Below are 18,293 nucleotides of genomic sequence, written 5' to 3'. Positions count from 1 at the left end.
TCTGCCTGTGAGGAAAGAGATCCCACATCGCGAGCTGAAATTTTCAGCACTTTCTGCACCCTCTACCACGGTCCCTTTGACCATCAGAATGGCCACAACACAGAAGAAGAGGCTTTTCTATGCACCGTTATGACTCTGTATATCCTTCACTATTTCTTCAATCAGATATCCGGTAATCTGGGATTCCATCTCTTTCCCCACAGCATCAATGTCATCATTCATCAACCCTGACCAAGTGGTGAACCCCAGATCTTCGGCCACCATATCATCAATGCAGTAATGAAATTTGTCTGTTGGAGGGTATAGATGTGCACGAACAATCTCCCATGCACGATCCAATAACTTCTGTCCACGTGGAGGAAGTAGTGCAGGACCAATAGCCTTTCTGAATCTAGACATGGTCACAGGTGGTCCAAGTACAACTGAAAGTGCTTCATTTAACAAATCAAGCAACAACTTGTGATCTCTTCTGGACCCTTCATTATCCTTGGTCATTTTCTTGTAAGACTCTTCTACTGCTTCAAAGATGTCGTTGGTTATAGGCTTTGCTAGTGGGTCCCATCTTGATAAAACTTTGTCAGATGAACCATCGTACAGACCTGAAGCAACAAGCAAGTCTCGGATGTAAGCTTCTGCTTCATCCTCTAACTCTGCAATTTCAGTTTCCAAGGGCTGCTCTTTGGTGACTGTCTTCTTGGGGCCATCAGCATCGAGTTCATTCAGTTGCCTCAGGATCACTATCCTTGTTGGAGCAGAAGATATATCCAGCTTCTGGTCAGAATTAATCAGAGATGGCTGCTCAAAATCTCTAATTAGGGTTCGGTTCCTTGAAGAATATGATCCCTTCTGCTCAGATGGAAAAAGTTCCTCCCTAAATCCATGATGTTGCAACCCACTTTCACATGGGCTTGCTTTTACTGCATGACCCATAAAATCTATAGGCTTCTCACTTGCTGTAATTCTTCTTGAATTTGAATAGAGAGCAACCTTTTCCTTGTTGAGGGCTTCTTGAGCAAGCCACTGGCTAGGAATTCTGTCAAGTTCAACAACCTTTGAGCATTCCCTGATCCTTGCTGCTTGACATGCTTCAAATTCTTTCTTAAACTTCTGTAGTTCCTCCTCTTGAGGATGTTCTCGTGACCTTGGCTTTTTCAACTTCATGTGAACATGCTGACTATCAGGATCTTTGTCCTTGTTATGTTGAAAAGAATTAAACTCCATCTGTCTAGAAGAATTTGAGTTACAATGGACATGGCCACCTGAGCCTTTTTTATTCTGTTCCTTCTTATGCAAATTGGTTCCTGGCTTTTGATTCTTTTTTCAATCCTGCCGAGCTATAGATTTTGTATCGAATGATAACATATCCATTCCCATCAGACGGGCCACAACACTCGGTACATTTTGTCTGGTGTTTGGTCCTTTGGACATTTCTTCACTGATCAACATCTTCATTGAAGCCTCAGTTGGATAAGAGTTCTCGCACCACTCATGTTTGACTTCATAAGAGTACTGAAAAATTCGTATATAGAAATAAGAATCAAGAAAGACACCTGCAGAGAGAGAGAGAGAGAGAGACACACACACACACAACACACATGGAGAATGATAGAACAGAGAACATTGACTATTGGAACTTGGAACTGATATTAAGAAGCACTCCTGTATCATGCTACAAGGATGAGTAATGAGTACAAAACATTTGTTCAGTGTAGAAAAAATAAAAAAAGCAAACAAGACAAAAGTTCAATAATAACAAACTGTTTTATACAAAGATTTGGATTTAAATAATGTCGCTGACAAAAAATATATACATGGGAGAAGATTAACAAACGTATCAAAACAGAAAGAATTTGAGTTCATTGAGAAAAGGGCTTCTTAATCTACCAACCAAAATAGATAGCGACAACAGAAATTAACCTCTTCAAAGATGATAAATATCATCAAAATAGTGACAATTATTGATAGAAAAAAAATTTCCAAACCTGATGCGATTTATCCAAAGAGTACTATAAAAACTCAGGAATTGTTATTTTAGTATTTTTCTACTAATATAACTGTCAAACCCAAGTTTTGAATATTATTATTTTTGGATAGATTGGTAATTACATTAATTTATATGGGTCACTTAGTAATATCAAGAATTAGTTATGAGGTGGCATGATAATTTCTATTACTGAGATGGGTAGTCTTGTAATTTTAAGAAATTAGGTTGATAACCCTAAAATATGTATATATATATATATATTTATATATATAAATAATGAAAAAGAGGGGAAAAGGGGGTCATATTTCTTTTTATCGCGGCTGCGCAGTGCATCCTTAGGAGGAACGACCGTTGGAAATTGAAGCCACTAAATTTTCTTGATTGCCCATTGACTGAGGTATTTTTTGCCCCATTGTTTACTTTATGTAAAGGGATCAATTGTTTATTATATTATGTACAGGGGTTAATAGGTAGTCAGATGGTTTTGGGAAGGAAATTTGTGTGGATACCTAAATATTGAGAGTTTGGATGCATGGAACAACGTGTATGTGCAATTGTATGGGTTATTGGACACAGTGCAAATTATTATGTAGGTGTAATTTTGCAAGAGAATTTGGTATATTAGATAAGGTGTGTTTAACTATTAAATTAAGGGAATTGATTTGATATTTCTTGTATATTAAAGCATCTCATATATGCAGTGGGTTCTTATGGATATGTGAAAGACACAAAAATATTAACTTGTTTGAGGTTATATTTATTAGGTTCGTGCGATTGAAGTGGTGGAGTTGAGTATTTGAGATTAGTTTGGGAAATATTAGTTTAGCTGTTTGAGGTAAGTAACCCTCTATCACTGTTGGTTTATTTTTAATTCTATCGAATCGTTTAAAATCATAAATATTTATTCGTAACTTTCCTGTTCTCTTAAAATAAAATATGGGTCAAGTATAAAACAACATCGAATATTATTATGAAAATTATTTGAATATTTGGTGAAACTATTCTGAAAATTGTACTAAACGTTTATTCTGAAAATATCGAATGTTTTATTTAAAATTTGTGTATTATGTGAATTTTGAACATCACTCTAGTCTGACTATGATTTGGACCCTAGCCAATGGGGGTTATTTATTGGCACAGAAACTAGTTTCTTTTGGGGCTTTACCACAGGCCTATGTGTGGTTCTGGGCCTTGTCACGGGCTATGTGACCGTAGTCAATAAGACTTGGGTTTTGTGAATCAAATCATTGAACCATCTGAATATCGAACCATCGATTTGAACAATGAATTATCTTGTTGGCTTTTCATTTAAAATGTATTGTACATTGTTTATTTTTAGCTATGAAACCATCTTACAAAATAATTGTTCATTTATTGAACTGTAGAAAAATTTATATTTATTGATTATCGATTTATTTATTTATTTTTTTTAATACTTGATCCAGCTGGCAGTGATGGTTGGTTATTTACTAGGCTGTCTAGCTTACCCTTATTTTATTTTTTTTCAGATTCTGAAGAGTAGAGCTGCGCGGGATTTTTTTTTACATATGGGAGTGCCGAGAGTAGGACTATGATTTAAGTACTTGGATTATTTGTTTTGTTAATGGATTTTATTAGTGGACTTGGTGGATAATTTCATATGATAAGAATAATCAATTTTTTTTTTATGGATTTTAGAATTATGATAATTAAGGATTTGATTGGTATATTTTACATTGTTAGTTATGTGTTGGACTCTTAGCCTTGCATGCTCACTTAAATGAGTGTGCGGCGTTGTCACGGAGCTTGGGACGTGACAATTTAGTGGTATCAGAGCCAGGTTGTAATTTTAAAGGCTGGTATAAAATAGTGGTGAGATTGGGTAGATATAGGATTGGGAACGCTTATAATTTGATAAATGTTATTTTTATTTACTTATTATAGGGACTTGAGAATAGAATAAGATGAGATTTTATTATTGATGCATTTAGGTTGCAATGGAACATGAGGAGACATTGGCAAATATGGCTAGGAACACACGCCAGGGTCAAACGAATCGACGGACTGGTAATAGCAATCGGCGAGGGAATGTGACTAATAATGGTAGTGGTTCACAAGCAGTCGGAGGAAATCAGGAGCAAGAGTTGGGACACCAAGAACAAGCTGCAATCCCCAATCCAATTGAAATGGTTCAAGTGCTTCAAACGTTGGCCGGGGTGGTGCAACAACAAACCACCATAGGGAATAACTTGACTAGACTTATGGAGCAACAACAGCGGATGCAGCCAGGTGTTGGGCCACAACCAAGGCCACGTTGTAACATTACCGAGTTTAAGAAGATAGCCTTGGCATTTGACGGAGCCACAGACCCTTTGGAGGCTGAAAAATGGTTGACAGAAATGGAGAAGTTGTTTCCCGTTTTTGAGTGTACGGATGATCAGAAGGTGACCTATGCTACGTTTATGCTACAAGGGATAGCTAATGATTGGTGGCAGATGGAGAAGCGCATACACGAGCATGATGCCAACCCCTATACATGGGAAATGTTTAAGAATGCATTCAATGAGAAATACTTCCCTAGGAGTGTTCGTCTACAAAAACAGAGGGAATTTTTGAAGTTAGAGCAAGGGAATAAGACGGTTGCAGAATATGAAGCTGAGTTTACGAAGTTGTCTAAATTTGCATCAGCATTTGAAGCAGACGAGGATAGCAGAGCACGAAAGTTTGAAGGTGGGCTAAGAACGAACATTATGCAACAGGTGGTTCCTTTTGAGTTACCTACTTTTGGAGCAGTGTTGAATAAGGCTTTGTTGGTTGAGAGTGGCCTCGCTAGAGCCCAAGAAGAGAAAGAAGAGAATTATAAGAAGAGGTCTAGTTCTTCCAACTTCCAAACTAACAGTTCGAAGGGCAATGCTAAGAGACAAAACACTTCTTCGGTTGGGAGTTGGGGAAGTCGAACTATGGGTAGTAGTGTTGATAAGAAGAATGATCGGGTACAATGCACTAGGTGTAATGGATTCCATCAGGATAGTGAGTGTCGTTGGAATACTGGGGCTTGTTTCTCTTGCGGGCAACAGGGGCACAGGATTGCTGATTGCCCTAATCGGAAGGGGCATGGGATTGAACAGAGAACATGGACAAATAAAGGAGCATCAACAGACAAAGGGTTTTCAGGAAGTCAAAAGAAAAATGGAGGTCATAAGCCAAAGACTCAGGGTCGAGTGTACGCACTCACCCAACAAGATGTTCAGACTTCCAACACGGTGGTGTCAGGTACTGTTTTAGTGTCTTCTGTTTTTGCACATGTGCTATTTGATTCTGGCGCTACAAATTCATTTGTGTCTATGGGATTTGTTGAGAAACATGGATGGAAATGTGTCTCTAGAGAGATCGACTTATGTGTTGAAACCCCGATAGGAGGTGTTATGGTTGCTGACTTAATTTGCAAATCTCGTGTGGTTAGTATAGATGACAGAAAATTGCTTGTAGACTTAACTGTTTTAGATATGCGGGACTTTGACATAATTCTTGGAATGGATTGGTTGGCAACCAATTATGCTTCTGTTGATTGTCGAGGAAAAAGGGTAGTATTTCAAATTCCTAATCAACCAGAATTTTGTTTTGTGGGTAGTGGAGTTAACACTCCTCTTTTGGTAATCTCAGCTTTGCAAGCTAGACGGTTGTTAAGGAATGGGTGCGAGGGCTATTTAGCTTCTGTGAGAGATACTCGTGAGACTGAATTGAAATTAGAGGATATTCTAGTTGTGAAGGAATTTCCCGATGTTTTTCCTGAAGAATTACCGGGGTTGCCACTAGATAGAGAGATTGAGTTTGCCATTGAATTGATACCCGGTACGGGCCCTATCTCCAAGGCTCCGTATCGGATGGCTCCAGCAGAGTTGAAAGAGTTGAAGGAACAGTTACAAGAGTTACTAGATAAGGGCTTTATTAGGCCTAGTGTTTCTCCTTGGGGTGCGCCTGTTTTGTTTGTGAAAAAGAAGGATGGTAGTTTTCGCCTTTGCATTGATTATCGAGAGTTGAACAAGGTGACAATCCGAAATAAATATCCTTTGCCTAGGATAGATGACCTATTTGATCAGTTGCAAGGAGCACAAGTCTTTTCTAAGATTGACCTTCGTTCTGGCTATCACCAGTTGAAGGTTAAGGCGGAAGATATACCTAAGACAGCCTTCCGAACTAGGTATAGGCATTATGAATTTTTAGTGATGTCGTTTGGGTTGACCAATACGCCTGCAACTTTTATGGATTTAATGAACAAAGTATTTAAACCCTTTTTAGATCAGTTTGTGGTAGTTTTTATTGATGACATTCTTGTGTACTCAGAGTAAAGAGCAGCACGAAGAACATCTGAGAATAGTGTTGTAGTTATTAAGGGAGAATAAATTATTTGCTAAATTAAGGAAGTGTGAATTTTGGCTGGAGAGTGTATCATTTTTTAGTCATGTGATATCTAAAGACGGGGTGTCTCTTGACCCCAAGAAAGTGAGGCGGTGGTAGAGTGGAATAGGCCTACTAGTGTCACTGAAATTCGTAGTTTCTTGGGTTTAGTAGGATATTATAGAAGGTTTATTGAGGTATTTTCCCGAATTTCTATGCCTTTGACTCGTTTAACACAAAAAAGGGTTAAATTTGAATGGTCTGATGATTGTGAGAAGAGTTTTCAGGATCTGAAGAGTCGATTAGTGTGTGCTCTAGTACTTATAGTTCCGTCCAGAGATGAAGGTTTTACCATCTATAGTGATGCATCGAAGATGGGCTTGGGTTGTGTCCTGATGTAGAACGATAAGGTAGTGGAATATGCATCTAGGCAGTTGAAGCCATATGAGCAGATTATCCTAAGCATGATTTGGAGTTGGCTACAGTGGTGTTTCCATTGAAAATCTGGAGGCACTAACTGTATGGGGTGAAATGTGAGATATTCACTGATCATAAAAGTCTGAAGTATATTTTCACTCAAAAAGAATTGAATATGAGGCAAAGGCGATGGTTGGAGCTATTAAAGGACTATGATTTGACTATCAATTATCATCCAGGAAAAGCCAATGCAGTGGCTAATGCCTTGAGTAGAAAGACGCCAAGTAATTTAGCTACCTTGATCACTAACCAAAAGAATATCTTGGAGGACTTGCGAAGGTTGAATATCGAGATTAAATGGCATAACCATGGAGTGCAGTTGGCAAACCTTTGAGTTCAACCCACATTGATTGATAGAATTAAAGATGCTCAGGGAAAAGATCCTCAGTTGCAAAAACTTAAGGCTGGAATGGAAATAGGGCTACAGATGGAATTTTGTATGCATAAAGATGGAACCTTAAGATTTGGAGAGAGGTTGTGTGTGCCTAATGATTTAGAGCTCAAGAGAGAAATCCTGAGAGAAGCTCACAGTTCAGGATATACTGTACATCCAGGGAGCACTAAAATGTATAAAGACTTGAAGAGGAACTTTTGGTGGAATAATATGAAGAGGGAAATTGCTCAGTATGTTGCTCAATGTTTGGTATGTCAACAAGTGAAAGTTGAACATCAGAGACCTGCAGGTAAGTTACAACCTCTTCCTATTCCCGAATGGAAGTGGGAACATATTACCATGGATTTTGTGACAGGGTTGCCTAGGACCCAAGGTGGTAACAATGCTATTTGGGTTATCGTTGATCGATTGACCAAATCCGCTCACTTTCTAGCTTTTAAGGTAGGGTTCTCCTTAGAGAAGTTTGCAAAATTTTATATCAAGGAGATTGTGAAGTTGCATGGTATTCCGGTGACCATAGTGTCTGATAGAGATAGCAGATTTGTATCTATGTTTTGGAAGAGTTTGCATACAGCTTTGGGCACTAGTTTGAATTTTAGCACTGCCTTTCATCCTCAAACTGATGGACAGTCAGAGAGAACTATTCAAACCTTGGAAGACATGTTGAGGGCTTGTGTTATCGATCTTGGAGGTTCTTGGGATGAGCATTTGGCCTTAGTGGAATTCTCTTATAATAATAGTTATCATGCGAGCATTCAGATGGCACCATATGAGGCTTTATATGGACGAAAGTGTAGATCACCTATTTGTTGGGATGATGTGGGTGAAAGGAAGTTGTTAGGGCCTGAGATTGTGCAACAAACAGTGGACAAGATCAATCTTATTAGAGAGCGACTTCGCACGGCACAGAGTAGACAGAAAAGTTATGCAGATAACAGGAGACGTGATTTGGTGTTTGGGGTTGGAGACCATGTATTCCTTAAGGTGTCTCCTATGAAAGGAGTAATGAGGTTTGGTGTTCGTGGTAAATTGAGTCCTAGATTTGTTGGGCCATTTGAGGTTTTAGATCGAATTGGTGAGGTAGCTTACAGACTTGCCCTACCACCTTCACTAGCTGGAGTTCATAATGTTTTTCATGTCTCAATGTTAAGGAAGTATATACCGGATCCTAGTCATGTGATTGATCATACACCGTTGCAGTTTAAGGAGGATTTGACATATGAAGAACACCCTATACGAATTGTTGATAGGAAGGAACAGGTTTTGAGGCGTCGAGTCATCCACTATGTTAAGGTTCAATGGAGTAATCACTCAGAAAGAGAAGCAACTTGGGAACTCGAGGATGAAATGAAACGAAAGTATCTACAACTTTTTGAGACTTCAGGTATGTCAAATTTCGAGGACGAAATTTCTTTTAAGGAGGGAATTATGTCAAACCCAAGTTTTGAATATTATTATTTTTGGATAGATTGGTAATTACATTAATTTATATGGGTCACTTAGTAATATCAAGAATTAGTTATGAGGTGGCATGATAATTTCTATTACTGAGATGGGTAGTCTTGTAATTTTAAGAAATTAGGTTGATAACCCTAAAATATGTATATATATATATATTTATATATATAAATAATGAAAAAGAGGGGAAAAGGGGGTCATATTTCTTTTTATCGCGGCTGCGCAGTGCATCCTTAGGAGGAACGACCGTTGGAAATTGAAGCCACTAAATTTTCTTGATTGCCCATTGACTGAGGTATTTTTTGCCCCATTGTTTACTTTATGTAAAGGGATCAATTGTTTATTATATTATGTACAGGGGTTAATAGGTAGTCAGATGGTTTTGGGAAGGAAATTTGTGTGGATACCTAAATATTGAGAGTTTGGATGCATGGAACAACGTGTATGTGCAATTGTATGGGTTATTGGACACAGTGCAAATTATTATGTAGGTGTAATTTTTCAAGAGAATTTGGTATATTAGATAAGGTGTGTTTAACTATTAAATTAAGGGAATTGATTTGATATTTCTTGTATATTAAAGCATCTCATATATACAGTGGGTTCTTATGGATATGTGAAAGACACAAAAATATTAACTTGTTTGAGGTTATATTTATTAGGTTCGTGCGATTGAAGTGGTGGAGTTGAGTATTTGAGATTAGTTTGGGAAATATTAGTTTAGCTGTTTGAGGTAAGTAACCCTCTATCACTGTTGGTTTATTTTTAATTCTATCGAATCGTTTAAAATCATAAATATTTATTCGTAACTTTCCTGTTCTCTTAAAATAAAATATGGGTCAAGTATAAAACAACATCGAATATTATTATGAAAATTATTTGAATATTTGGTGAAACTATTCTGAAAATTGTACTAAACGTTTATTCTGAAAATATCGAATGTTTTATTTAAAATTTGTGTATTATGTGAATTTTGAACATCACTCTAGTCTGACTATGATTTGGACCCTAGCCAATGGGGGTTATTTATTGGCACAGAAACTAGTTTCTTTTGGGGCTTTACCACCGGCCTATGTGTGGTTCTGGGCCTTGTCACGGGCTATGTGACCGTAGTCAATAAGACTTGGGTTTTGTGAATCAAATCATTGAACCATCTGAATATCGAACCATCGATTTGAACAATGAATTATCTTGTTGGCTTTTCATTTAAAATGTATTGTACATTGTTTATTTTTAGCTATGAAACCATCTTACAAAATAATTGTTCATTTATTGAACTGTAGAAAAATTTATATTTATTGATTATCGATTTATTTATTTATTTTTTTTAATACTTGATCCAGCTGGCAGTGATGGTTGGTTATTTACTAGGCTGTCTAGCTTACCCTTATTTTATTTTTTTTCAGATTCTGAAGAGTAGAGCTGCGCGGGATTTTTTTTTACATATGGGAGTGCCGAGAGTAGGACTATGATTTAAGTACTTGGATTATTTGTTTTGTTAATGGATTTTATTAGTGGACTTGGTGGATAATTTCATATGATAAGAATAATCAATTTTTTTTTTATGGATTTTAGAATTATGATAATTAAGGATTTGATTGGTATATTTTACATTGTTAGTTATGTGTTGGACTCTTAGCCTTGCATGCTCACTTAAATGAGTGTGCGGCGTTGTCACGGAGCTTGGGACGTGACAATAACAACATTCAATTTTACTTTAACAATAACCATTTTGGCTTGAACCCTTAATTTCTTGTTTGGAAATCTCATCCAAGTACAATTTGCACTGCGCAATGGTAATTGTAAAAGTTTCAACCCCAAGTTTTATTTTATTTTACTTTTGGTGAGCCATCAAAGTGTTTGTAAAACCTCAAAACAAACTTCCTTCCAACAAGAGCTGTTGCCCAGTTCTTGTGAGCCTACACTAATAAGAATCGGGTCAAGCAATCTCTTAAAATGAACACCATGAGCTAGAGCAACAATAAATCCCTTCTTTCTGAAGAATGCAGAGAGTAAACTGCAGTTTGAACACTTCAAATACAGTTTACATCAAAAGCTAACATCCTATCCTCTCTTAGTCACAAAATAATGACAAGAAATAGTAAACCGTTCAAAGGTTCCACCCCATAAACATAGTATAAAGCTCAAATAAAATAAGGTAAGCGATGATATTATTACCGGGATATTGTCTCCAATAGCGTAATAGCTCTGCGAAGTTTCTACTGGAAGCTCCAGGCTGTTTCGAGGAGCCTCTAAGCCTGTATAGTTGTATCAGCATCATTACCCTACTAATTTAAAAAGCACAAAAGAGATTCAAATGGAAAAATGTGTTTCAACTTATTCTCTCTTGCCATAACCAGGTGAGATGAGGTTTTCTTGTGGTGGTAATCATTTTCTTACGAGTGCTTCAAAGTGCATCATCTAATATGACAATATTGTGAGTCAAATTAGTAGTTAAATCGTGGTTCTCCTCCCTGAGAAGCAAAGAGATTTGCACATCCTTTTTATTCAAAGAGTCTATAATCACCTTTACCTTGGTTAAGTGTTATAGGTATCAGAATGATGTCAACTTGAGTTTGACCTATGCCAATTGCAATTAGTTTATGAGGAAAGGCACTTGTGACATATCAAATAGTCTATAATCACCTTGATATGTCACAAGTGCCTTCCCTCATAAACTAATTGCAATTGGCATAGGTCAAACTCAAGCTGACATCATTCTGATACCTATAACACTTAACCAAGGTAAAACCATAGCTATTGTTCTATAATCACTGTCAAAATCAATTAGCTACCTTTCATGGTTTCTAGAAATTCAGAATTGAGAAGTAGTCAATTGACTGAATTTATCAAAGTACATTAACAAAAGTTTTGATTAAAATCAATTGTCAAAATCAATTAGCTACCTTTCATGGTTCCAAGTTCAACAACCATTGAGCATTCCCTGATCCTTGCTGCTTGACAGCTTCGAATTCTTTCTTAAACTTCTGTAGTTCCTCCTCTTGAGGATGTTTTTGTGACCTTGGCTTTTTCAGCTTCATGTGAACATGCTGACTATCAGGATCATTGTCCTTGTTATGTTGAAAAGAATTAAACTCCATCCGTCTAGAAGAATTTGAGTTGCAATGGACATGGCCACCTGAGCCTTGTTTATTCTGTTCCTTCTTATGCAAATTGGTTCCTGGCTTTTGATTCTTTTTTCCTTCCTGTCGAGCTACAGATTTTGTATCGAATGATAACATATTCATTCCCATCAGACGGGCCACAACACTCAGTACATTTCGTCTAGTTTTTGGTTCTTTCTTCTTCTTCTTGTCTTTCTTTTCTAGCTCTTTCTCTTTGTTCTGTTTTCAAGAAAATGTAAGAAGATTTAGTTTTTAGATAAGATAGTGGTCAACAATTTACTTAAAAAGATAGTTCTGAAACCGGTTTAAGTTTGACTTTTAATGTGTTCAAAAATTTGTTATTTATTTATTTATTAACTCTTTTTCGTAAATAAAAAAAAAAGGTTAAGGGGACATTTAGGGTATGTTTGGTTTGGATTTGTAAAGTAATTTGGGAAATTTTTTTTAAAAAATTTGTTTGGTTTTAACAAAATATCAAATCATTTCAAACCCTCAAATTCCAAAATTACTTTCAAAATATACAACCAAACAAATCAAAAAAAAATTTGAACTCTCACCCAAAAACAATTTTTAAAGAGAACCAAACCAAACATACCCATCAACTCTGAACCATTAATCTGGGTTCAGTCTCTGAGAATATGTAGGAAAATTACCAATTTTTCTCAGCAACCAAACATCGTATTGAAGAGGGAAAAAAAAAAAAAAAAACGAACCATGGTGGGTTTGAACTCTTTCATTTTCTGCAACTTCTTCAGCTCCGTCTGAAGCTTTTCTCACTTTTTCCCCCTTGCTTCAAGCTCCTCCTCCTTCATCTTCAAAGTCTCCTCTCTTGCCTTCAATAGCTCCTCAGTTTGCTCCTTCTCGATCCTCAACTGTTGAAGCTTTTCTTGCAACTCCTCAAAAGATTGATTTTGTTGTTGTTGTTTCGCTTTCGTCCCTGCTTTCTTAGCTTTCTTGGCGGATTGAGGCTGTGACAGGCTCTCATGGTTTTCGAAAGTGGTGGTGGTAGTGGTTGGGATGGTGGTGGTCCAGAAGAGGGGGAGGATGCCGGAGTACCAAAAGGCGGCAAAAACCTTATTCATTTTTGAGAGAGAGAGAGAGAGAGAGAGAGAGGGGGGGACTGTGTAATGGCGTCAAACACTGATGTGTGTTATGAAAGAGAATTAGGTAGAAGGTAGTAGTGGTGTCACCAAAGGCAACCGAATATGAATGTAGTGGTGTAATAGGGAGGGAGAGTGATCCGCGGGCTGTCCTAATTTCTTTGAAACAAATATCCTAATATATCATAATTTCCATTATTTGGATCATTCTTATTTTAAAACTTATTAGGTAAAATATTTATATAAAAAATTAGGGTAAATTACACTGACACTCCTGAAATTTATGTTTATTACAATTCTCACTTTACATTTGAAAAATTATGCTAACTCCCCTGTTAATTTAATTTTATGTATGATGATCATTACGGTAAGGGTGGAACTGTTATGTAACTTTAAACTTCAGGGAGCAATCTATAATGAAACTTTAAACTTTAGGGAAGTGGTGTAATTTTCAAAAGGTGAGAGGGAACTATAATAAACATAAACTTCAAGGGGTGTCAATGTAATTTACCCAAAAAATTAAGGGTAAATTACACTGACACCTCCTAAGGTTTATATTTATTACAGTTCCCCCTCACCTTTAGGAAATTACATCTCCCCTCCTGAGATTTAAAGTTTCATTACGGATTCTCTCCTTCAGTAATTTAATTTTTTTAAATACCAATTTTGCCCTCACTGGGTAAATTACATTGACACCCCTCACATTTTAGAAATTACAATCCATTTCTTAAGGTTTAAAGTAGCATTACCAATTGCCCCCTTGGTTAGTATTAGTTGGAAAAAAAAAGTCATTGAAAAAAAATTTTAATTGGAAAAAAAATTAATTGAAAAAAAATTTTGCTAGTAAAATTTTTAAATTTTTGTTTAAAAATCAACGTAAACTCATTTTTTGAATTTACGTTTTTTTCTCAAATTTACAAACTGAGACAACCATTTATAAACTAAACAAAATTATCAAACAAGTTTTTTTGATAGTTTTTAAATTTTTGTAAATATAAATTGAAAATTGAAAACGAAATGATTACCAAACAAGTCTCGGATGGTAAACATGTCGTAAAATTAACAAATAATTAAATAAGTTACCAACGTAAGAAATGACTTATCAAAAGATTCTTAGACTATGTATAGTTTGATTTTTAGAAAAAAAAAATTTTAAAATTAAAAACTAATTTGGTTAAGAAATAAAAAATAAAAAATAATTATCATTTAAGGATAAAAAATAATTATCATTTTAACTTTTGAGCAGGTTATATACATACGTATGATGGTTTCAATTTAATTTGTAAAACATTATTTCTAACCACTTGACAGATAAAAATTGTATAAAAATGATAATTATTTTTTATTTTTTATTTCTTAACCAAATTAATTTTTAATTCTTAAAAAAAATTCTAAAAATCAAGCAATACATAGTTTAAGAATATTTTGATAAGTCATTTCTTACGTTGGTAACTTATTTAATTATTTGTTAATTTTATGACATTTTTGCCATCTGAAACCTGTTTGGTAACCATTCCATTTTCAGTTTTCAGTTTATATTTACAAAAATTTTAAAAACTGTCATAAAAATTTGTTTGATAATTTTTTTAGTTTATAAATGGTTGTCTCAGTTTATAAATTTGAGGAAAAAACATAAACTCAAAAAATGAGTTTACGTTTTCAGTTTACAATTTTTTTTTCAATTAATTTTTTTTCAAATAATTTGTTTTCCAAATAATTTTTTTTTCACTTATTTTTTCCAAAAAAAAAAATTTCCAATTAATTTTTTTTTCAAATAATTTTTTCCCAATTAATTTTTTTTAATTAATTTTTTTCCAATTATTTTTTTAATTAATTTTTTTCAATTATAATGTGTGTGATTCCATTATCATAAATAATAAAAATAAATATAAATTAGTTTATGCTTTTAAAATTTTTTAAACATTTTATTCAAACCAAACGCGTTTGTAATTTATGTTTTTCTTAAAATAAACAAAAACCAATTTATAAAAATTTTGTAAACATAAACCGAAAAACGTAAACGTTATCAAACGCTACCTAAACATTTCGTATTCAGTTTTCAATTTATATTTATAAAAATTTTAAAAACTGTCATAAAAATTTGTTTGATAATTTTTTTGATTTATAAATGGTTGTCCCAGTTTGTAAATTTGAGGAAAAAACGTAAATTCAAAAATGAGTTTACGGTGGTTTTTAAACAGAAATTTAAAAATTTTACTAACAATTTTTTTTTTCAATTAATTTTTATTTCAAATAATTTTTTTTCCAATTAATTTTTTTTTCAATGATTTTTTTTTTCCAACTAATGCTAACCAAGGGGGCAATTGGTAATTCTACTTTAAACCTTAAGGAGGGGATTGTAATTTCCAAAATGTGAGGGGTGTCAATGTAATTCACCCAGTGAGGGCAAAATTAGTATTTAAAAAAATTAAATTGCTGAAGGGAAGAATCTGTAATGAAACTTTAAACCTCAAGGAGGGTGATGTAATTTTCAAAAGGTGAGGGGGAACTATAATAAATATAAACCCTAGGGGGTGTCAATAATTTATCAAAAAATTAAAATGATTAGATATTAGGGTAAATCCCAAATCACCGTTTGGTAACACTTACGTTTTCAGTTTTCTGTTTATATTTACAAAAAATTAAAAAACTCAAATAAAAACTTGTATGGTAAAATTTTTAATTTATAAATCAGTGGTCTCAGTTTATAAATTTGGCCAAAAAATGAAAACACAAAAAATGTGTTTCCATTTTGAGTTTTCAGTTTTTTTTTTTTTTACCACCCAACACTAGCCACCACCCGCCACCATTTTCCACCACCGTCTTCCGCCACTACCACCCACCCCCCACCCCCACCACCACCTGCCACCACCACACACCACCCACCTGCCACCACCACCCACCACCCGCCACCACCACCCACCTGCTACCCACTCGCCACCACCCACCTGCTACCTACTCGCCACCACCACCCACCCCTTGCCACCACCACCACCACCCGCCACTACTATCCACCACCCGCCACTACTATCCACCGCCCGCCACCTACTTGCCATCACCACTCACCACCCACCTGCCATCACCATCCACCACCAGCCACCCACCACCACCAACCACCTGTCATCCACCCACCCGCCACCGCCACCACCACCACCCGCCACCCACCACAGCCACCACCACCCACCACCCACCACCACCACCATCACCCACCACCCACTCGCCACCTACCTGCCATCACTACCCACCACCACCCACTCGTTACCACTTACCACCCGCCACCGTCACCCACCCACCCACCCACCACCACCACCACCACCACCACCCGTCATCCGACATCCGCTTGCTATCACCACCACCACTACCCACTCGCTACCACCCGCCACCGTCACCCACTCAACCACCATCACCACCCACCACCCACCACCACCCACCACCCGCCACCAACACCACCCATTCGCCACCACCCACCACCCGCCACTGTCACCCACCCGCCCACTATCACCACCCGCCACCTACTCGCCACCACCGCCATCCGCCACTCACTTGCCACCACCCGCCACCGCCACTACCACCACCACCTACCACCCGCCACCGTCACCCACCGACCCACCACCCACCGTCACCACTTTCCACCACCGTCTTCCGCCGCCACTTGCCTCTTTTCACTCTTTTTTATATTTTTAAAGTTTTTTAAACATTTTGTCAATTACCAAACGCGTTTGTAGTTTATGTTTTTCTAAAAATAAACAAAAACCAGTTTATAAAATTTTTGTAAATATAAACTGAAAACGTAAACGTTACCAAACACACACTATTTGTTGCACCATTTGGTCCTGCGGTTTATTTTATAACCTAATAGGTTCTATCGAAATGGTAAAGACGCTTAGGCCCATGATGTTAGTGCGTGTCTTGCAAATTGTAAGGGGTAATTGTGGGGTTTTGATGATGTTAAATTTACCAAATTGACTATAAAGCGTATTGTAGTGTTTTTTTGGCTTCCCTCTTTCTCGATCAAAACATATTAGAGGAATATGGAAAGTTTTGTACTGCTCTCGATGTTAGGGGAATGATGATCATCCCAATATTTTGAAATCCCTTGCTGGCAACGATAATCAGTCGAGAATATTACCAAAATTTCTATTCGTGGCCTTCACCCAAATTGTAGAAACACTTGGAAATGAAATTCTGTGACTTGGTCATGAGAGAGAGAGATGGAGATGGAGAGGAAGAGAGAGAGAGAGAGAGAGAGAGAGAGAGAGGCTGACTGTGTGTTTAGGCAAAAACTCTATTTTGAAAGAGAATTAGGTAAAAGGGGTACCAATATGGAGAGAGGAGTGATTCGCGGCGTCATTCCTAATTTCCATAATTTGAATATAGGTAAAATATTTATATAAAAAATTAAGATGGTTAGATATATTGTTATATATTTAAATTAAATTTATATTATAAAAAATAGTTAATTATTTTTAAAATTATATTTGTTGTCTATTTTTTTTGAAACAAATATGCTTTAAATATATAGCTACTGAAAAGTTTGGTCACCAAAAATTTATTTTCAGCGATTAAAAAATATTTTAGTCGCTGTATAGTTAATTTTGGCTACTAAAACAATTTAGTTGCAGAATAAAAAATTAAAAATTACTTTTTGTCTTTGGTGACCAAAAGTTTAGTCAACAAAAATTTATTTTCAGCAACTAAAAAAAATTTTAGTAGCCAAAAAACTAAAATTTTTGGAGGGAGACATTTTAAATTTTGGAGGGATTTATAAAACTAATTGGTGACCAAAATGTTTAGTCTCGAATTGTGTAAAATGACCAATAACCATATATATATATATATATATATTATTTCCAAACCAAACCCTAAACAGACCAGCGCCTCTCTCTCTCTTTTCAGCGTCTCTCTCCCTCTCCCTCTTCTTATTTTTTACTCCTCTTCTCTCCCTCTCTATCGCTAGGGATGGCAATGGGGGTTAATGGGATAAATATTAATTCCCCATCCCCATTCCCCTATAATAATTTTTCCCTATTCCTCATTTCCTATGGATACTAACATTTCCATCTCCTAATGGGTTTGGATTTTCCCCAACCCAACATGACCTTTTTTTTTTCCAAGGTTCAGAACCAAAGCTAAATATATATTCAGTCTTATTTTATTTTATTTGGCTCAACAACAAAATCAAATACACATTAATTAATTAAAAAGTTTGTTTTAAATAATCAAATATATAATTTTGAGACAATCAAATAAGCTCACAAGAATACTAGATAAAATTGTTTCCATATATTTATATAACAAAATCAATCTAGGTTAAAGGCATTCTAAGAAAAATAATGTTGTTGTAATTTGGAGATGTGTCAGCCCATCTTCTCTCATTT

General features: G+C 35.9%; 1 protein-coding gene across 2 annotated transcripts; it reads left to right on the top strand.

The window, feature by feature from the left end:
* The first annotated feature begins 2,278 nt into the window (after positions 1-2,278).
* Positions 2,279-10,292, top strand: LOC114293952 (uncharacterized). Of its 2 annotated transcripts, XM_082867116.1 has the most exons (4): positions 2,279-2,381; positions 2,749-2,819; positions 3,493-5,236; positions 10,097-10,292. In XM_082867116.1, the coding sequence occupies exons 3-4, from the start codon at positions 3,961-3,963 to the stop codon at positions 10,108-10,110; spliced, it is 1,290 nt and encodes a 429-aa protein (XP_082723242.1). In that variant the 5' UTR covers positions 2,279-2,381; positions 2,749-2,819; positions 3,493-3,960; the 3' UTR covers positions 10,111-10,292. The 2 variants fall into 2 exon arrangements, 1 of the variants encoding a protein (XP_082723242.1); XR_014328073.1 differs by lacking the exons at positions 2,279-2,381; positions 2,749-2,819; positions 3,493-5,236 and adding exons at positions 8,883-8,985; positions 9,353-9,423.
* Positions 10,293-18,293: the final 8,001 nt, after the last annotated feature.

Source organism: Camellia sinensis, chromosome 4 (genome assembly GCF_055761805.1).
Source record: "Camellia sinensis isolate YWXY chromosome 4, ASM5576180v1, whole genome shotgun sequence".
Taxonomy (NCBI): Eukaryota; Viridiplantae; Streptophyta; class Magnoliopsida; order Ericales; family Theaceae; genus Camellia; species Camellia sinensis.
This window is presented reverse-complemented; position numbering and strand designations above follow the sequence as displayed.

Bases quoted from the DNA above. Each gene is read 5' to 3' on its own strand.
- LOC114293952 (XM_082867116.1), top strand. From the start codon at position 3,961: ATGGAACATGAGGAGACATTGGCAAATATGGCTAGGAACACACGCCAG.